The sequence below is a fragment of the Lichenostomus cassidix genome, chromosome 2 (assembly GCF_008360975.1).
Source record: "Lichenostomus cassidix isolate B80296 chromosome 2, HeHo_3.0, whole genome shotgun sequence".
Classification (NCBI taxonomy): Eukaryota; Metazoa; Chordata; class Aves; order Passeriformes; family Meliphagidae; genus Lichenostomus; species Lichenostomus cassidix.
Window position 1 is genome coordinate 79,962,715 of NC_139482.1, and position 22,403 is coordinate 79,985,117.

Below are 22,403 nucleotides of genomic sequence, written 5' to 3' on the forward strand. Positions count from 1 at the left end.
TGCTTCCTTAATGGGCTGGGTTATCTTCCTGGTCCTTTGCTATTTGACCCTTCTTTATTGAGATGGATACTCTCTGATTTTAGGTTTTTTTAAATTACCTAGTCCAACAGGAATATATGACACCAACTGATTGTAACAATAGTTTAGATCTTCTTTCAAAACCTGTCTGAAAAGAAAGCCCATGTGAAGTTAAAATATTTTGGACATGACATTGTATTGCTGTCATTAAAGGAAAATGGTGTCAACAAAATCCAAGTCCGCATTTGGATTGCTAATGAAATTTATCATAGCTTTTTATAATTGGTTGTGTTTCTACATCTTGGCTTCTCGTTTCAAAACCAGTGCTCATCACCCATCTAGAGTTTCTTGTATCCACTGCTAAGAGGAGCTTAATGAGTTGAGCACACTGTGCTGAGCTGCAGTTTGGCAGCTTACAGAGAAAGAAAATCTTGCTCTGACTCCTTGTCCTTCATTCCAAAAGTTGTAACATGTCTTAGATGTATATAAAGCCAGTTGGGTCCTCAACAGTTTTGCCAATTGCTGCCTCATATTCCTCCTACTGTGCTCACAGCAGAAATCCCTGTGTGTACTGAGACACACACATTTTGCTCCTCACTGATTGATTAGAACTATAGAAATGAGATATATTGCCCTTGCTTGAAAACATATTGTTCTCCAAGATGCCAAGCAAAGATCTTATGGTATACTTGAAACACGCTGTAATTCTGAGTTTAAATCCATAGCAATGCATTTGAAAATTGGGATGAATGGTGTACATAACAGTCTCTTTCTCACTCTTTTTTTTCTCTCTCTCCCTTTTTAATATATGTGTGTAACAGGCATTCGCCTAAAGTGGTGAAAGCAGCATCTCAGGTCCTCAATAGTATGTGGCAGTACAGAGACCTGAGAAGTCTCTACAAGAAGGTAAGGCTTGGGTTTTTTCTAGATTTATTATCTTTCAACTGTTATCCAAATTTGGGGGCTGAGAGACTTTAGACCAAAATATTTGTTTATGTGACTGGAAATTCACTTAGAGTTTGAAGTTTCAAATACTTGGAGCTATCAGTTTTTCTGTAATTTCTGCTTTTAACATAAAAATGCCCTTTGAAAATATGTGTGGTGGTGAAAAGGGGGTGTGAATTTGATTTCAAAATAAATTCATACAAAAAGTACTGGATCTGACAACCCTGGAGAGTTACTCTGTTCATAGGACAAACCTGTGTAAGCTCTCCTACTGGAACAGTCCTTCTTACACCTCCCCACCTTTTTCTGAGGAGATTACCAGATTTCCAGCCCTTCAGCTCCCAAATTTCCTCATGAGATTGTAAACAAGAGTATCTGAAGGAGTGATGCTTAGGGACCAGCTACATATGGAGCTGGGCTGAAACCTGGTAGCTTCACATCTAATCAGCTGGCAGGCAGTGGCATTATATACCTGCTTTTCAGGCAGTCTGTTGAGTCCATGGTACCATGCCCTTCCCACAGGCCTGCTAACCTCTTGAAAAATGAATTGGAGTAGAGTAATATAACACTGTGAAACCACAGTCTATGTAGCTTTTTAAACACAAGTGTCTACTTAGTAAATGAGAATATTTACAGTAATTCTTGCTGAATATTTCCAAACCTAATTGCATTCCATGAGTATCAGCCTGAAGATTCAGTTCTTCAATGTCTTCTTGCTTGGAATTTCATATGTTATTTAATTGATATTTGTATTTGTAATCTCATCAGAGAGAGCTAAGACTTCATGTGGCATCTTCAGTTCAGGCCCTAGATTAGGCTGAGGTGTAAGGATGGTGAAGTGGGGAAGGTTCACAGTGGCATGGTCTGTATTGTATGTACTCTGCACAAGAAAACAGCTTAGTTACATGAAATGTATGTACCAAATCTCAAGCTGGCAGAAGCTGACCTTCTGTGTAAAATGCTGTTCTTTTGCATGCTTCAGCCCTGCTTGTGTCAAGTCTGAGGAGTGAGGAAGATGATTATTGAGTCTCTCCCATTGTTCACTTCCAGTATTTTCAGTCATCCTTGGCAGCCCTAGGGATACCATATGTGAAGGCGTTCCAACTAACAAGCTGGTACTCAACTGTCCTATTAAGAGGTGGGAACAAACGAGAGCTAGAGTAGGCTTTTCTTGATCCGAGGCAGTAACACACTGCGAGTGTGTGTAGCCTGACTTCTGTGCACGTGGGTGGCTGCACTGTAGAGGCTGAGCTGTGCTGCACCATCATCTCTTAGAGGTTCTTACAATATCTGGCTCGTTTCCAACCTTCTGTCTGTGTATACGTGGTGTGATGGAAAAGCAGTTTCTGGGGTTGCTCCATGTGTGAGGTGTAAAGTATGTGCTGTGTGGCTGCTGAGTTTACTGCTACCCAGGGGACACTGTTTGCTGCCGGTGGGATTGCCTGGGAATGGACTTACATACTAAACCCAGGTACTAAGTACCTTGCATACTTACAAGAGCATTTTCCGTTGCCACAAATACATACTTGCAATATGGAAAAGAGGACAGGTTAGCTTTAGAGGTAGCTTGCAGGGCACTCATCACAGACAGATAATCTGTATTCTCAGGAGGAGAGTTTTATTAATGTCTCTATTGGTTAATTCCTACACAAAATCTTAAAATGAAGATCAGTCTCTGCTGCATATTTGTATACTAATTACATACCATTATGTATGCTGCTAAGCTTTGTATTCAGATAGTTAATTTTAAATACTCCTTTTTGTTAAAATACACACAATAATCTTTATAAAGTTATAATCTTTATTAAACTTGCCTGTAATAGGCTGACTCTTATGCTGACTGAGTTTCACCACTGTTTGGAAAGTAATGGCAATGATTTTGTGATAGGAAAATTAGACAAGTTTGCATTATACTAATAGTCAGCTACTTATGTGACACAAAGATACTGGATCAATACAGTCTTTATTTTGTCCCATTAAAATGTATACACCAGTAAAAATGAATGAACATACAGTGTAATACAATCAGCATCTTGCACTTGCACAGCCTTTTTTTGAAGTGCAGGTAAATCTCATTGCATAACCATCAGCAATTTGCTTCTACGCAAGTAGAAGTATCTATACAATTGCATTCAAAGAATTGTCCAACAGAGACACAATTTTGTTCTGTAATACAAGGAAATTGCAGGCATCCCATTATATTTAAGTGAAAGCAGCAGCACTTATCTTCTGTTTGAGAAACAATGTAACCAAATAGTACGAATTGTGGTATATTTTAGAGCTACACTTTCACAATAAAGTAAGAGGAGGTAAAAAGAAGTATTATTCTTTGTATTAATGGGCAAAGAAGGCATTATACGTTTACTGCTGATATGGTAGCAGTCAGTATATTTAGTCCAAATAGGACTGGATCAGCAAAAACATTAAAACCTCCTTCATTTTTCCAATTTTACTCAACATTGCAAGGAACATCCTGCAGCTGGCAGAAGATAGACTGCACTGACAGAAATCCAGAGCTGAGGATTCATGTGGATGCTCTTAAAGTCCACAATATCTTACACTCTGTGTTTGCAGAGCCATGCCACACCCTGTGCGCGCCACTGGCAGGTTCTATCCAGTGTGCAGGAGTTTCCAGGTCACAGCTGGGACGTGGCTTGAGTGGGACACACAGACTCGTTAGGCTGGGCTGGCATGGAAAAGACACAGAAAGTAAACAGCATTCAGATCTGTGAGTCAAGAGTGTTAGACAGTCCTCTGTAGGCTTGTGCTTTGAGGGAAAAAAAAATAATTTGCTCACTGGTGTGGTTAATTTGGCACTATCCTAATACAGTCCATCAAGGAAAAGTTGTAAAATGCATAAATTTTTCTGGACCTAAAACTGTAGAAAAAAAAAGAAGACTTGGCAGACAAAGAGGAAGCAATTAATTTGGTCTTGAAATTAAGGAGTTGCCAGCCACCCCAAAAATTGCAGGTCCTTCATCATGAAAGAGCTCATAGGAAATACTGCCTAATTTCCAAGCAATAGCTGGTACAGAAATCCAATCTGAAAAAGTCCACAGGAGGAAAACAATGTTCAGGTTCAGTCACATGTAGACAGTGATTAGATTATTTAGTGTGATTAGTTTTTAGAAAGGAGGTGATCATCACATTTTTGATCTGTAGAGGAAGTATGGTCTCCCAAAGACAGAATAGTAATTCTCAAACTTCTTTGTTTTCTTACAAGCAAGACATATTTTCATAAAGGATATTTTACCTGTCTCTGTTTTCATGAGTCTATTCCAAAATACTTAAAATCTGATTTCCAAACATCCTTAATGGTCACATGGGTGGGTCAGTGGCTCAACGCTTTGGAAAAACCAGGTACAGGAGCCATCCCACAGCTGGTTCCTGTGCTTCAAATTCCTAGTACACCTCTCCAAGTATCCTGGCAACCAGTCAAGTTAGCAGGAGAAATAAGTGCTGCTTACAGCCTCCAGAGAGAGATCCTGCCCCATTTATGCTTAGCCACATAAGCAGAGTGCATGGAGCTACTACCTTGCCTCTCTAAAGATACCCATTTCTGACTCACTATCACTGTCCCCCACTCCAGTCTCTAGGGTATTCACTGTCGAAGATTTGGAGACACCTTGGAAATTACAGATGTGACTAAAAGAGGGCAAATTTCCATTAGCTGGTAAACTCTATGTCAATATTCAAGAAAATAACCAACTACTCTTGAATACAGATAGCTTGTTAAATTACATGAGGAAATTTGAGCAAAAGGGTTGTGCTAAATGAGCTTAACATGAAAGAAAATTTATTAGCTAAAAACAAGCTTCAATTAGTATTAAATGTGTGTAGTATTAAAGAGCTGGAGGAACTGTCAGGAAGAATATGTTTTCTATTAATTGGTTTGCTTTGCGTAACCACTTAGGCTCCAACAAAATATGTTTACATTCTATCATTATGTTTACACTTACTCTGTCTTCCAGTGTATAAGATGAGGTCATGATGAATTTGTAGAAAATATTTGTATTTCCATTTATTACTGTAGGTTTCTGTTCTGCATGGAATATTAGAAATGTTTGTCCCATTTGCCTGCCATCTGAATAAGAATACAAATTCAATACAATTCAAGAGTGTTTGAAACCAGGGAGGCTGTTAAGAGCAGTTGTCCTTCAGCATGTGCTGTGCCATTTACAACAGGGATAGTTCTGTGATAGGCAGTTAATAGAGTCACCCTGAAGATGGCCTCGTCTGTCATTGGTCAGAAAAGATACACAGAATTGCCCGAAGCCTTAGTAGCAGTTAAGGCAGTCTGGATATAGAAAAAGACTTGCTTTTCATGTGACTTTCAGAATAATAAAAAGATGACTTTATGAGAAAGTCCTTTATGACTAAATGTTCCATGAAAATTGACAGCATTCCATGAAAATTGACCCTAGTCAAGGAGTTTTAGAATCTGAAGTCCTTAAATAAAATATACCTACTCACCTTTTAAAAATGTTAATTACAGCATGCTATCATGTAGACTTGGGACACATCATTTGGATTTTCTTCTGGTGAGGTTATTATCAGTCAGACATCCCCCAAAAAGAAGCTGGTTTAGATTAAATTTATCTAGTGAAAAGGTCTGTGCAGAACTTAAACCCTACATTAAAGATCTAAATTCTAAATCCAGAGCATAATAATTCCTCAAAAAGTGGCTTGACTTGAAGGAACTGTTCATGTGTTCAGATTGTTCATGAGCATATGTACTTTGCAGTGCTGATCTTTCAGCAGAACTTAATTTATTTCTGTACAATTGGCAAAAGTTTTTTCAGATTAATATGTCACACTCTTAGAAAAAGGATGAATTAATTTAAGATAATCCCCCTTCTGTAATATAAAGCCAGAGTATCATTATAGAGAAGGCATTGTCTAGAGCCCATTTTTATATTAACTATGAAAATGCAAGTACCTGATTAATAAATGATTGACTGATTGATTGATTTATGGCAGTGGGCGTCCCCAAGCTTCAGTGTGACTGATGACAGAGGATTTTCACCAACCCACGACTCTGGGTCATGGCACGCTCAGCATACTCTCTCCCAGAGCCAAGAAACCAGAATCTATTCCCCAACCCAGGTATTCTGGCTGTCAGCTGACCAGTCTTGAATTGTTGTTTTTCATGCATACTGAGATTTGTAGCCAAAGCAGTTCAACGGGAGACCTTTGAATCAAAAGTAACAAAGCCTAACTGGAGAATATGTTTTTAAGTTGCACAGTTTAATTCACTGAGCCCTGTAGGTTCTAGGTGGAAAGTGTCTCACTTCATTTAGCAGTCTGTGCAAGGAAGGTGTGCAGAGTTCTGCTCTCTCTGAGGACAGAGTGTACCAGGAGTGGGACAATTGCATCACATTTAGTTCCCTGACAATCCTTCTAGCATTTCTCTGATCTCTTTTCTGATTGTCTGAACCATTCAAACAGAAAGGTGGCTGTTGATAAGCCCCATGTTGCAATAGCAGATGAAATTTATCAAGCACATTGCTTTGTTTTCTGATACAACAGCATCTCCTAAGAAAAAAAAAGCAGTAGGTGTATATTTCAGTAAGGGGATCCCAGGTAAACTGGCGTATCTGTAGAAAATCAGTGTGTCCAAGAGTCAATTAAATTCTTAAATACTAATTTTCAAAATCTCTATTAAAAGGGTTAATGTACATTTCCTTCAGATAGAATTATAGTTGATGAGAATTATCAGGATGGGCTTTTTTTTTTTGTAAGAGTCAGTCTTTTAACTTGAGGTACTAAAATTCCATTTCCTTTCCAAGTGTGTTCTTTTTTTTCCTTTTAATATTTCTTTTCTTAATAAAATATTACTTTGTGTCATTATGGCAAAATCAAAATACCTTCTACATATGCACAACATCCAAGTAAGTCCATGGAGGAGCTACATATATTTCTGATACATGTCTGTGTATTATGTGTGTGTGTGTATATATATATATATATAGTTATACATATACAGACATATATATGCAGTCATACATATATGTCTGTATACTCTCTCTGATAAAATATTTAGAGAAAATTGGAATTTACATGTTTTTGCTGGCATCACAGAGCATAATAGTTATGCTGTTTCTTTCGGTTTTTTGCATTTTTGCCTGGAAAAGAGAAGACATCAGAGAGGACCTTATTTAAACACTTCAGACATTAGTATCTTTCAAGGTTAGGGTAAATCCTTTTCATCTTTAGCTAATAGGAATATGATAGTTAAAACAACTGGAATTTCATCATCTGGTATATGACATCACTTTGTTTATTAGGAATAAGGCAAATTCCTAAATTGATTTTAAATAAAGGAAGTTTGGAAATTTTCTGCAGAAGTAAAATACTCAAGCCTTTTTAAAGCATCATCTGGATAATTTTAGTAGATAGAGATTATAAAACCAATGTAGAAAAAAAAGTTGTAGTCTGCAAGTGTATGCTTTCTTTTTCTCTTTCTTAAAAGCAAGTAATTTGCCTTTAGTTGAGCATTTCAAATTTGGTTTTTTATCTAATGGCAGTCTTGTGAAATACTGAGTCATGAAATTGTCATTGGATTCAGTACTAGAGAAAAAGTTGGCATTACTGATTTATATGTGTGTGCATTCTTAATTCTGCATTTTATGCTGAATATTGCTTTCCAGTGTTCACATAAGGTAGGTTTGCCTATCCCAATGCACACACAAATATGAAGAATTTCATCATTAAAGCTAAGGCATATGTTGTATTATGCAGGAAATAGCAGGTAGTAGCTGCAGAGCACAGAATAATATGATAATCTTTTCACATTTTTTCAGAGAGACACAAAAATTCCTTTTCAGTGAGGAATGATACAATAGTCTGGAATTTTGTTTTTCTTTTTATTTTGATATTGCTTTTCAATATTATTAGCACTAGGCAGCAACACCATAAATGTAAACTTACCATTTAACTTAGTTACTCTTTTGATGGCATAAGCCTTCCCAGGGATTGGTTTTTAAGAATCATTCAAACCCTTGGCAAGAAAATTTTAACATTTCTGCCTTTTTGATTGCCAGTTGGCTGCTTGAATAACACCCTATTTGTCTATACAATAGGACTTTACATATCATGAGAAAAATCATGAATCCTAAAGAGGGAATTGTGCAAATAAATTGAACTGAGATCTAGAGGTAAACTCTTCGGCATATGCAGAAGTAGTCAGGAGTATTCACACAGGTAAAAAGTGATGTAAAAACCACTCTCGAATTTTTAAAAATAAGAGAGAACATTTAATCATTTGGCAAAACACATGTTGTTTTCACCTAGCTGTGCTACCATTTGAAATCTTTTGGCTACTTTTTTTAAGAAAAATTTTTAAAAAGACCAAAATATTACAAAATGCTAAGTCAAACTGAATGTTGTTTCAATTTCATTTTAATGCAAATTAATTTTCGATTTCATTTCACTTGTGGTGTCAAGTAGAACATGTTTTGATTTCTTCAGCTTATGGACCATCTCAAGTAATATTTTTTGTACTTCCTTCTAACTTCCAGTTTATTAACAGTCTCAAACAGTACTAGAAAGATAGAGGGTAATTACTATTACAAAAATATATTTTGCATGGCCTAAAGGGGTAGAAAATGTTTTGTAATCCAAAACATTAATGTTCTTACCTGTATCGCAATGGCAACACATGGAGGAGTATCAAATAATGTATTTTGACATCAGTTGTTAGAAGGAGATGTTCTCAAATGTTTTATCCTTCTGAATTCCATAATTTACTACATATTAATAATCATCATTTATTTTAATAACTTTTCATTTTATGTAATTACATTCTTTGTGATGCTCTCAACAAGGATTTATTTACTATGCAGAATCACCTACCATTCCTTTAGTTATGTTTCACTATGTATATGTTTTTCTCCAAAACAATTTTCATGTCTATTATGATAGTGGAAAATATTAACAGTACTCTAAGATAGTCTGGGCTGAACTGAAAATTCAGTACCGTTGAGCATATTTTCATGAAAACAGTTATGTGTAGCTGAAGCGAGACCTGACCTTACTTGTACCATTTTGATGCAGGGCTTTTTACTGAATGATATACAAGAAAAAAATCTGGTATGATGACTGAGCAAAAATTAGAGCCAAACTAATGGTTTTTTTGTTTTTTTGTTTTTTTTTTTGCAAATAGTTGTGTGTCTGTTGGACAAGGTATCTGTATGTTTGCTGGTAAATACCATGTACAAATATATACAAATGGGCTATGTGGATATAAAACTTATCACAATATAGCATAGACTTAGAAGACTCTGCCTTTAAGTATGGTGCCCACAATACACATGGGCTGGATATTATGTAGAGATTCTTCCCCCAGTGGGTGTTTGGGCACTGGAACAGGCTCCTCAGGGAAGTGGTCACTGCACCAAACCTGACAGAGTTGAAGAAGCATTTGGACAATGCTGTGAAGCACATGGTGTGATTCTTGGGGGTGGTTCTGTGCAGGAGCAAGAATCCAACTGTTGTTGGATTCTGATGGGTCTCGTCTAACTCAGGAGATTCTGTGATTCTGTAATGCTATATCCAAACGAAGAGAGCTTGGGAATGTGTAAAGGAATAAACCTTAATGGTTTGAGTTGTGAGCTTAGAGAGTATCTACAGCTACACTTGGCTGTTTTTCCTTGAGGGCCTTAAAGGCATGATAGTGCTTCCCTCTAGCATTGAGCATTGTAGCAAGCACTAATTCAACAACCAAATGTAGCAGTAATTCTTCCAGATAATCACTAAGGACTGCATGGAAGCTGGTGCCATTCTTATCCAAAATCTACTAGACTCAAGAGGTGCTAAACAAATGAGAAATGAATCAAAGTTTATTTGAACAATTCTCTAGGATGAGCCTAGATACTAAAGCATCCTCAGCATTGATGCTGGGTCTTGTGGTAAGCTCCAGCTGACTTATATGGGAATGATGAGGTATTGTTCACTTAAAAACTCAAGTCCACTCTAAGGTTGCTAAGTATAGATTTGGAAGAGAGAAATTTAATCTCATGCTTGTGTAAAGTCTTGTCTCTAAAGTACTCCACCCTTTGAACTTCTCTGAAGAAAAGAATGCAGCCCAGGAGTCAGTATCTTTAACTTAAAGCCTTCTTTCTGAAGGGAATTGTATAACTGAAGTTTCTGAAATATCCTTAGGGTAGAGCTACAGGGAGGCATCCAGAATCTAGAAGGTTATGCATAGGTCACATCTACAGATTTTTTTTCAGAAGTATGGTACCTCATAATAAAATTGGATTTTAATATCTGAATGCAAAATAGAGACCTAAGAAAATTAACTGCATGTCTTTCGGTTCTGGGAACATTTTTAGTCCACTTAAATAATGTATTAAATATTTTAAAACTAATATAAACATTAATTAATGGCAAACAAAGTTCAGCTGGATTGATATGTACAATACTGCAAAAAATCCAGAAGTCTTTCTAAAGACTTTCAAAGGTGTTTTAAAGATACAGTCAAAGAGAAACTATTTTTAATTGAAGTCAATATCTTCCTCCAAAATTCATTCAAGGAACACTTCTACCATTCTGAACAAAATGTCATATTTAATTAACTTGCATGCTTAATGTTTGCATACCTGGGTTCAGGCACAGATCAAAGTAGATGTGCAGTAAAGAGTATGGGTGAGAAACTCGGTTCTTCTAAGGAGACTTGAATGGGAATGTTGGATGGAGTTGGATGACTGCTCATAGTTTTGGAAATTAATCAGATCAGTAGAACTTTTACTTGTAGTAATAACACACACATGGAGCACAGAGGGGAGGGAAATCAATTAATTAGTGTGTCAATCACACATATTTCTGTCTCAGAGGTAAATAGTCGAGCTGTGATGGTCTGACGCGCACCAGTGGTCATCTCTTGGTAAAGCTGAGCTGTGTTGCTGTACTTGTGCTATCATCATCCTTGTTCTCCTGGGTTATATAACGAGCTCAGAAGTGTTTGTTTAATATGGCCAGTACGTGTAGATTCAGTCAAAGGTCAAGGAAATATTACACTGCTGCATCAATATCCTGCTTTCAGTTCTTTGATGTTCTACATGATCTAGTAATGGGTGGGGGGAAAAAAGGCTAGGAAGTCCTTCTCATTTCTTCCTTCTTCTCTTCCTAAACTGCTAACAGATTTCAAAAGTGCCCTAAATATGTCTGCCATTTCAGACTTTAAAAAAGAAAGAAACCTTATATTTTGAAAGGAGACTCTTTTGTAGTATGTGTGCTTTGTTCTGAGTGTTTTACTTCCTTTACTTGCTGATAAAGTTTGTCTTGATGAAAGAGCTATAGCTACTTCTTCCCGCAAAAAGTAGAAATGAGAAGTTTCACTGGAAGTTTCTGAATTGGTTTTATTACTTTTAATTGTACAGAGTGCTTTAGAGAAAGTTGTGGGTCCTCTAAATTGAGAGTTGTACTTTGGTCCAACAGCATATTCCTTTTTGAGTTGACAATACTTAGTGAATCAAAAACTCTTAAAAGTATATCAGTAAAAAATAATGTACAATTCTCATTATTAATGTCTATGTGTGTTGGTGAAGTACATGTTCAAAGCAGAATATCCCTAAACTCACACAGCTTAGCAGTAATCACTTGGATCTCTAACTCTCTAATTTAAATGTATTATGCACAAACTTTTGACCCAAAACCAAGGACAGGATGAGTTTCTCCAGCGAGTTTTCCAAAGAAGCGCTGATTCATTTTATGTCAGACACTTTCACATTTGAGTAAAATGATCCTCTGTTTTCAGCTGCAGTGCTGCTCTTTGGGAAGCACAAAGTCCTAATGACTCTTGATCACAGTCAGTATCATCAGTCCTACCATGTTCTTTATCATAAGAGATAGAGGTACAAAGTTTATTCTGATAATGTTTTTTTCCATGTTTTACATTCATAACTATAATAGAAAAGTTGTATCTCGTTGATTTTGTGATTTAATGCATGAAAAGTAAGAGGTGTTTATTAGTTTCTCGCCTTTGGAAGGACAGTAGACTTAAACTGACCCTGAACATAAAGTAGTATTTGTCTTTCCCCTGAAATTTTGTGGCCAAGAGCCAGAGTTCACATGTCTATGTTAAGACATGTTAAGATGGGTGAAATTGCATTACTGTAATGAAAGTTAAAATACAAATCAAACATTATTGTACACATTTTCTTGCACGCAAGATTTTTTTGTACATACAAGATATAAGCAAAAATAGTTTTTTTGTGATTCTAACAATTTAAATTATATATATACACCTTAAGCAGGAGAAAATAGAAGAACAGAAATTCTAGCTGAAGGGCCAAGTACTGCCTTCATTTCCTCTAAAATATATTAAAACAATTTTATTTCTGTATGAGGCGAAGTGATGTTTTGAAAAATGAATTTATTTCATTTTATTGCAGTGTCTGAAAGTTTAATTTTTTGTCTGCATGTAACCTTAGCAAAATGAATAATGGACTCTGCTGTACATGAAGTCTTGTCCTTCATGCTTTGCCTCACATACAATTCTCTTTTCTTATAGCTGTTTTATTCATCAGATTAGGTCTTGTCATCTCTGCAATTTACACAACAGGAAATCAATAATTAATTATGGATAGGTAAAGCAATGCCTCACTGATTGCCTAAAACATCCAAGACTTGCACTTTATAAAACCAGCAGGAATAGTTTCCTAGCTGTTTCTCACTTGAATAGATTTGGCAAGTAATTTGCACTATCTCTCCCTTATCATGTGTCTCTTCATAGCTAAAATCAAGGGATGAGGTGTAAAATTAAGGTACAAGATCTGTGATTAGAAGATGATAACAAGGCATATCAAAAAGTGCACTTGAAAAAGAGAAAAGTTGCCAAGGCCATCTGGGGTATTTTGAAAGAAAATAAATGGGTGATAGTCCCAGAAAAATATAGTACCCCTGGCACTGCAATGGCAAGAGAAAAAGAGGGAGAGAAAATATTGTAGATTATTTTGAGGTGGAATGCTGACAGTGGGAGAATAATGGCTTTGCTTTCAGAGAAGCTGAGATGGAGGTTGGGAGGTATATGTCTCATTTCAAAAAAAATGAGTTTAACCACCAATTCTGAAAATGTCACTTCAAAGAGCCTGCAGAAAACTTAATAATCCTCAGCCAGTGCCAGACAGTTTTGCTGCAGTTAATGACTGTCTGACTAGGAGCCCTTCTCTCGCTTCATGCTGCCCTAAATACGTATTTCAGTATGTATTTGTCTTTCAGCTTCTTAAGCAATTGAACTTCTGCTGTGTCTGGGATGCAGAAATGGTCACTTACAAGCCATTTGTACATTGAAATTCAGAGTAACAAGATGAGAAGTGCTGAGGTCAAAGCCACTGCACCAGACAGGAGACTGAAGCACTGTGTGTATCACACACCAGACCAGAGTCTCTATCCTCTGCCCCCAGTTCAGTCTGTGCAGGGGAGGAATGAGTGGCCTCATCATCATCACCATAAGAAGGCATGGGAAGCAAGCTGTATTTTCCTTTAACCACTTCAGCTAGCTTCTCATCCTGTCACCAACTCCTGTTCTTTTATCCAAATTAATGTAATATTTTGAAATCCCCAAAACTTGATTAATTTCTGGTTTTGGCTCCCATAAGCTGTGGAAATAAGACTACAAGCACAAATACTAAAATCTTCAAATTAAGATGAGCTTCAGTGATTCATGTCTTCACTTCATGTCTGTTGATTTTGGGTGCCTGGCTCATAATTCTTTGGGAGAAGAGGGGAAACAGGACACTTGGGGTCAGCAGCCCTTTCAAAGTTACTGAAATTACTCCAGAATGAAGTATTTAACCCTAACATACACATAAAATTGGGAGAACACCAGGACCTTCCAGGCTCAAGCCCTACTGCTCTCTTGAACAAGTCTTGATTTACCCCTTTGGAAGCAAAAGATAAAACCCTAGGAGTGAAAATGTCAATAATAATTAGAATTGTAGTGTTACTGATGGCAGAAAATAACATTTATTCATAATACATCATAAAGGAAGTCAAAGCCCAGGAATTCTTTTCTGGTTTTGAGTTTTTGTGGAAATTACACAAGCAAATCCAGAAAGAACAATCCATGCAGGAATCATTTACTGGTAATAGGATTGACAGTGTAAATTCATTTGAAAATTCAAAGAAAAAAATTAAAGAACACCTTTGGTTTTAATTAGATAGTTTGTCTAAAACTAGTTGTTTTCTTTTTCAGGAGTGTTTCTAGAGTTTTTGAAGCTGTAAGAATTTAGTTGAAATCCCTCTTCCAAAGTAAATACTCTTGAAGTACAAAGGCAGGGGCCTTTTTAGAGAACAGCTGTCTTGCCATCGCTCCTTCAGCAGCTGAATTTCCTTCTCACCTGCTCCAGTGGGGCACAGGTCCTGTTGGTGGGGGTGGTTAGCCTCCTCCCTCACTGCCATGGGGCTGGCAGAGGGAGAGAAGTCAGGCTTGATATCTTTGGTAAGAAACACGTGGAAATGTATTTATTCTTTCTCTTTTATTAAAAGAACATAATGTGATCCCAGGTTGTAAAACGTAATGATAAGTAAGGGTGGTTGTTGTTTTTGAACATTAAAACTGCATTATTTCAGAAATCTCACGTAAGAAAGATGTATGAGGTTGATACGTGGATCACCCCAACGTTGTGACCATTTTTGATTTCTCATCACAGACAGGTCATACACATAATTTTCATATGCCAATGTATGTAGATTATTTGATCCAGTTCTAATTTCTGTTATGTCTTATTAGAGTTGTGACAGCAAATTCCCACTGAAGAATTGCCCAGACCTCTGTAAGTCTGATGAGCCTTGACTTAATTCACATCAGATTTATCTTTTGCTGTAGACAGCGTCACACTGGTGCACACCAGTTGGGATGTTTCATTTAACCTGACAGGGGTGCCTTAGCTTGCGAAGGAAGCAACCCCAGCAACTCACAGCAGTGTCTGGCTGAGTTTCAGAGTGAGTAGATTCCACAGTATGTACTCACAAGCACTTTGCCATGTACTGTGTCACCTTATTCTAACACCATAGAGGGTCTAGTTACTGATCCCTGCAAGAGGTTGTCTGTCAAAACTTTGCATTTCTACAGCTTATAACCAGTACAGGAACAGTTATTACTGCAATTAATATCCTGCAATCAGTAAAAAGCTGGCTTATGGATAAGGAAGTAGGATGACAAAGCAAGTGTGGTCCTGTGTGCCTCACATCATCTGTAAAATGTCTATTAAATCAGGTCACAAGAGGATCAGACCTGAAGCAAGAAGCAGCATGCTGGAGAAGTTGTAAACTTCCGGGAGGCAGGACCCAACATTATCTATAGTGTTTCACGCTTTAGCTGTTTTGTTGTTCGATTTGTTGAATCATTTTCATTTTTTCTGTTTAAAACCAGTTGTTCTTCTCTGTTCCTGATAATGTTCAAATAGTTATGGCCAGAAGTCAGAGCAGACTGTGCTCTTCAGCATTGAGGGATCCTGATGTGCACGTAGCCATCACACACTGTACAGTTTTTCTAGGCTGCTCAGTGCTTTTCAAGTCAGTGTCTTCTTACAGCAGCTGATTCAGCATATTCAGTCAGAGGATATGGTTTGTTTTCATTTTGCTGCATTCCTATTAGCACAGGAACTGTAGTGGAGTTTCTTTCTGAGTGGCTGCCATGAGGTTTTTTCTGCATTAGGCACCATACCATCCCTGACTCCTGGCCATTCCTTGGCCACCTCACTCCTCTACTGTCTGTGAATTCTTCAGGCAGGAGCTCTGATTCCCTATTGGGTCAACATGGAGTCAGTTCCCATCAGGGCTTAATTTAATTCAGTCCTCACAATGTTACTGTACTACAAGTGAGAAAATGGTGAGTTTGATATCATCCACCTCTGCAAATCATCTCCTCAAATCAAAGATTACTCTAGCAGACAGTTCTGAAAAGCTGAAATGCTTGCAAACACAATAAAAGTCTGCTCTCCATTTTGCCCTAACATTTTAAACACAAAAAGAATACTAAGAAAAGGACGAAAAAACAAATTATATTTTCATGGGACGCATGCAATAGGTGTTTGGCACAGTAAGTTTAGTCACCCTGACAAAGTAATTAATTTTTCACAGGCCTGACAAAAATTATTTCTTTTCAAAATGTCTGAAAGTTGAGCAGGGAGATGAAGAACCTGTTCACTCCTTAAACGCAGTAAAAGGTGATCAGAAAGACTACAATGTAACTTTCATTTTCTACAGTGATCATTCAGCTCCCATCTAAATTTTAATCCTGAAGCTTTTCCAAGAAGATATTGTCAGAAACATGTCACTGCTAACCAAGCTTTACCATTTGGACTTTATGAAATATAATTGATATAATGGTGTAATAGATATATTCAGTGTAGTCAAAATACAGAAAAATGCCCAGGAGAAGATACCTTGGAAGAGATGATAAGGATGTATAATGGTATTTCTTCACTCTGGTTTTTCTCTGCCTTCCTGTAGTGTGCAGTTGCCACCTATTAATTAATTACTGCCATTTAACAAATATACCCATTCCATAACAGAATTGCATTGAATTTCCTTCCAGTTTGTCAGATCCTTTTGTCTTACTCTTCCTCTCCTAGATCACGTTTGTGGCTAGTAAATTGGTTTCTTAAATTCAGTCTCACATACTTTGCTCTTGAGTTAGCTTTCTTCTCTGCAGGACACTGATGCATACTGTACCTTTAAGTCCCCAAATCAATTTAATTAAATTTCATTACAGGCAGTAGACCTGAAACAAACTAATGAAAGCAGCCATCATGTCAGGTGGTATTTATCTAGCCATTAAATTGAAAATACCCCCTTTAGGCTCTTAAAAATTAGTTTCAATATTTAACGCTAATAGCTTTTGGAATTGTTGATGGGGATACTTTTAATAAATTTGTTACAAACTGTTTTACCTTTACAAGAGGGTTGTTCCTTGCAGCAGAAGGGAGCTAAAGATAGATTACTTAAAAGTATTATGGTTTTGAAATACTGTGAGTTCTGGGAGCTGCCCACAATCTGTTGAAAAACACCATGAAAGTCATCGTACAGTGATAGGAGTATGCCTTGCTTAGTCAAAAGCAATGCCAAGTCACTACAATAGTTGTCTTAGAGTTTATTGTCTGCCTCACTTGTTTTATTGAACTGATTTGGCTTGCCAGCTTGAGAGTTTGTAGCAGAATTTATTTGAAGACCTCATTATAAGCACTACTGTCAGCAGAGAGAAGAACGAAAATCTTCTGGGAAGAGAAGGAAAAATATCCACTGCAGAAAGGAGTGCTAATGCCAGCATCCCAAACAGAGCTTCCTCACTGCTCACAGCAAGACAATGCTGTCTGAGGAAGCATCGTTGACAAAGTACCTGTTGATATCCTGCACAGCAAAACTGGTGCCATGTGCTATTCCTGCAGCGTCCATGGGACAGTGCAGGTGTCAGGGATTTATTTCATCCACATGCCATCAGAACCAGGCTGCAGGTGTTAATGTATGCAATACAGATGGAATACACAGCAGGAAGAAAGACTTAGGGGAAGTCACTTTTTTCTGAACAATGTGCCATGGTTTTACTTGAGGGAAGCAAGAGTGCAAAAGGAGAGTGTACTTGGCTATGACTGTATCCAGATCCACAAAACATCTCTGCCTTGCTCTATGTAAGCATGGTTGATGTCTCTTCCTTCTGCAGGAAGAGAGTAATAAATAGTGCATCCCTTTTCCTTTTATCAGATCTAAAGCCTGTCCTCTTCATATCTTGGTCTTCTTCAATCTGTTTAAAAGAAAATAAATAATCAGAAAACTACAACAGAGTGAAATACAGTTACCTTTCTGGTAAGAAATTCTGACCCCAGGGAAGGAGAAAGAAGGAAACCATTTTTCTTCATCGGGATAAAAGCATGGGCTTCTCACATGTTTGCTCCTTCAGTATCATAATAGAGAAATCACTGCACAAGTTGTTTTTAACCAGAGATTAAAAAATAGTGCTACATATGTTACTTGTAGTCTTGATGCTTGGATAAGATTATTGGATTTACACTATTCATTATAACTACAGCTATAATACAGCTCTTTTAAAGTACATGTATTTTATATATATGTACATATTATATATAGTAATTTCCAATTCGATTTAAGAAGTTAGGACTTTGGAGATGTTTTTCTTTCATTCTCATGAATCCTCCCTCTTGGAGGATGTTCCTTGTGTAGAAACTGCTTTTTGGAGACTAGATATAGATGGGAAAGGTTGTATATAGAAAATTTTTGTTTAAGCAGGTGGTATTAATGTTTAAGTATTTGTTTTTTAAAGTTACTCTTACTATTTTTTATTAATTAATTATATTTCTTCCTTACATTTTCTTATATGACTGTGATTAAATATGAGGTGCAGTTTAATGAAGTGTCCTAAACATGAGAGATAGAGGACAAACAGTCACTCTTGACTCCAGGGAAAAGTCCTGGCTCTACTGTAAAAGCCATAGCCCACATTTCACTCTTCCTCATTTTTGTCTTTGAAATTGCAACTGAGGTACACTTGTGTTTGTGCATTATATGAGGAGTACAGACATTCAGAATCTGTAGTTAGGTGTCACCTCTGTCTATCCTAATTTGCTTATAGCATTTCTCACTACAAGTGTGAGTATCTTCTTTCTTCCTGCTGTGTCACAGTCTTGCTGAGTTCTCTTTCCTAGGAGTTTCGTGGAAAGGGGATTTTCAAGCCATTTTCTCTTCTGAGAGGCAGGTGCTCATAGTTTGTGTAGATGGACAAAGTCAGAGAGATACCTTGAGCAAAGGCAGAGCATGGGAAGCAGTGGGATTCATTGATGGAGGTCTGGAGTAGCTGAGTTAGGGGGTGGGAATAGTGTTTACTACCCCAACAGTGCATTATTCTTCTGCAAGCAAGAGGAAAATTCCAAATGGTTTTTGGTAATGTTTAGTTTGGTTTATTTTTATTCAGCATTTTATTGCAAAACTTTTGTTTAGCACCATGTCTGGTGCTTCACTCAATTTCCACTGAGCCTTACAGAAAGGAGGCATTTTTAAAACTGTGTGAGACTGGGAAATCTCAATGTTTACTGATTTAGACTTAACATTTAGCACTGATAAAGACAGTTGCAATCTATCAATGCTGAAGACATTCAAAATACTGTCATTTAATAAGAACACTATAAGAAGTCAGTTTATGCTCATGATAGTCTCAGACTATATGTAATATGATTTTAAAAATGTGAAGCGCATCATTTTGTATTATTGCATTATATGATGGTGCAGGAGTAAAATATGAATTTTTATACTCTCCTTTTTTAAATATGAATATTTAATATGAATATTTTTAAATATGAATATTTAAACTCTCCTTTTTTATTTCTGAACTAGCTGTTTCTAGTATTTGTATTACTTGGGGTTTTTTTAATGCATCACCATTAAGACAGTTTTAAATAGAAGGAATAGAATTTTCTGTACACCCTGGAGAAAACTGCAGCAAGGAAAATGCACTGATTCTTTTTCTCTCGTGTGAACAAAAGGGCAATTAGTATAACTAAGCTACATAGATGTGCAGTTTGGTAATCCTGGAAATTCCCAATATACTTACTCCAGATCTTCCCAATAAAATGGAGAATACTTCAAGCCAGAATGCCATTTGCAATGTGAAAATAGAGGTGTGGAAGAAAAGGCAACTATTAAACAAATAGCCTAAAACATGGTTAATAATTTGTGTCTTTCTGAGATGTGTTATTTTATGGAACTTTCTACATTTTATTTTTTCTCCTGCTGTGTCAGTACAGTCAGCACATCCTATCCTGCACCACTAAACTGTATTTACCACCCAGTGGCAGGAAGAGGACAGCAGCCTGCTGGTGCATCCGTAGTGAAAACACCAGAGAAAAATAACCCTGTGTCAAACGGGGGAGTGTGTGGCATTTTCACTGACCTGTCGAAATGCTTGGTGTTGCAGGATGGATGGTCACAGTATCACTTTGTAGCCTCATCTTCAACAATAGAAAGGGATCGGCAAAGACCGTACTCCTCATCCCGCACGCCCTCCATCTCTCCCGTGCGCATGTCTCCGAACAACCGCTCAGGTAAGGCCAGGCTGGAGCCAAGGCTCAGGTAATCCATCACTGTCATTTTCCCTGACGTCTGGATTTGTTGTTGACTGTGGTGGAAGGGCACAGAGTGTATTCTTTACTGTCAACAAATTATCTGCTCAAAATGGGAGTTTAATTTTTTTTTTATTAGCATCTTGTAAAGTTTTACAGAAGAAATACTCCATAACTTCTTGTCATGAATTCTCCCGAAGTGTTTTCCTGACAGGGATTACCTGACTAGATCTTGGGGCAATGGTGTCCATTAGTAGCCCAAGGAAATTCTGTTTCTTACTTTGCTAGTCATGAAAGCCACTATGTTGTTCATAACCATTTTGCACACTTGGCAAAAGTTTAAAGATGCACATTACTTTCTTGTCAGCTTTTATTCTGGGTATGTGTGCATACATATGCATGTGTAAATTCACAGATTGACTGCAGGTCTTCCTGTAGCATTTATTGCATATTTACACCAGCTATTAACAATCCTATATGATCTGCACAATGAGTTAATGTAAGTATCTCAACTTACACAGTAGTGTAAATTAATTTTTCTATTCAGAAATCAGGTAATCTTCCCCTCAGTTTATTCTAAGGTGGAACATAGCTTCATTAGACAAAGGGTCTAACAAAATGTCAGTCTTTCAGTGGGCTTTCTGCTACTTACTCAATCAAGGGCTGTCATTCCATAGGTACACCAAGATTTTAGGATTAAAATTGGCCAAACTTATGATTGCCATTACCATTGTGCCATACTTTGTCTTTTAAGAAAATTGTTTTGCTGATTATCTAGAAGTTGCATCTTAGTCCTGCAGAACAACAACTGAGGAGATGCAAAAATGTAGCCAGAAGTACAGTGAGAGCTGCTATTCTGTTTTTAAAATCTGCCATTACACAAGTCCATAAAGGGCTCTTGTTCCTTTATTTTGTTCCCCAAAATCTCATTTTGACTGTAAGTGCAAGGTACTTGAATTGTCTGGCCCTGAGATCTTAGTTCTGTCTCTTGCCAGAACTGTCTTCTCACTTCTGTTACTCTAAATTTTGGATGCAATTTTACTGCCATCATCAGTTATCATAAGACTGGAAAAGGACAAATAATAGTGGCTGTTTTGAAGGAAGAAGAGGCCATGTCATTACACACTGGTCAGCTCAGTGTCGGTCTAGAAAATTGCTGGAACAAATAATCACAACCTGAGAACCTCAAAGATAGTAGGAACAGAAGGTATTACATAATTCTATGAGTATCTATTTCTACATAATAATGTAAGTTGCTGTGTGTCTAGTAGTGTCCATATCAAAGACAAACATTGATTCAATACCATTTGCTCTTACTAAATCCATCTGAATTCCTGCTACAACACAGTCAAAGCACTTCGTGGAAAGAAAAATCAGTAAGTATGATATCCTATAATCAGTAAGACTCTTTCACAACACTTTGGTATACAAACTAAGGCAAACTAGCAAACAGTTCAGAAAACATTATGTGTGGTAAAAAAAAAAAAAAACTTACTGAAAGCCATTCACAAGGAAAGGGTATTGTTTATTGCCAAAATCAAAGAATGCTTTGCTTGGAGCCTTGCCTGGGTCCAGTGTTCTTCATTCCTTAGTAATGACCCAGATAATAGCAAAAGTTATATATTACCTTTGTGGGTGACATAAACCTGGGAGAAACTCATGTTCTTTGAAGGGCATTATTGAAATTCAAAGTGAATTGGAGAAATTGGAGGTAATGTTCAAAGGGAAAAAAAAATCCTTTAAAAATAAATTACAAGGAGAATGTCTGGCTGTATGAAAGTTCTTTAGAAACTATTTGGGGATTTTTGTCAGTTGGACACATGAATTAGAAGGTGGAAAAATCAGGATTTGAGAATATACTGAATGGACTGTAATTGTTCAACTCAAGTGAAAGAGACATGAGATGGAGATGGTGGGAGGAGGTACACACCAAGTCTTCAAGCACGTAACAGCCAGCCTGGAAGCAGAACGGTGTGAACTCTTTCTGCTTTCATAGCAGACAAATGGAAATAATGAACATCACAGAGTCAGGCCAGACATCAGGGAATATTTCCTAGCAGTGGGGAAAGAAAGCACTGGAACAGTCTGCTTGGAGCAGTTATGTGATCTCTGTCATTAGAGAGCTTTAGTTTCAGATTAAAATCTGTCAAGAATTATACTGCTTTACTGGATCTTACCTTAGGGAAAAGAGTTGAAGTAAATGAGCTCACACTGTCCCATCCATCCGTAGGACTGGGTGATAACAGGCTCAAACTAGTGTAGAGAGCTTTGTAATCTTTTCTGTGTCCTTTAATAAGAGCAGAAAAACATTATATCACTTTTCAGTCTAATATCCACCAATGACTTCATGTTTGCTTCCAGTAA

At 37.1% G+C, this 22,403-nt stretch overlaps 1 protein-coding gene across 5 annotated transcripts in view; it reads left to right on the forward strand.

Annotated features, from left to right (window-relative positions):
* CTNND2 (catenin delta 2) overlaps window positions 1-22,403 on the forward strand; it is a 638,189-nt gene that overhangs the window by 604,209 nt on the left and 11,577 nt on the right. For 4 of the 5 annotated variants that reach the window (XM_085052133.1, XM_085052132.1, XM_085052136.1 and 1 more), the window contains 3 exons: window positions 840-924; window positions 5,944-6,069; window positions 19,895-20,021. In XM_085052133.1, the coding sequence (XP_084908259.1) occupies window positions 840-924; window positions 5,944-6,069; window positions 19,895-20,021 (338 nt within the window). The remainder of the gene's footprint in view (window positions 1-839; window positions 925-5,943; window positions 6,070-19,894; window positions 20,022-22,403) is intronic. The other variant, XM_085052134.1, reaches the window with a different exon arrangement.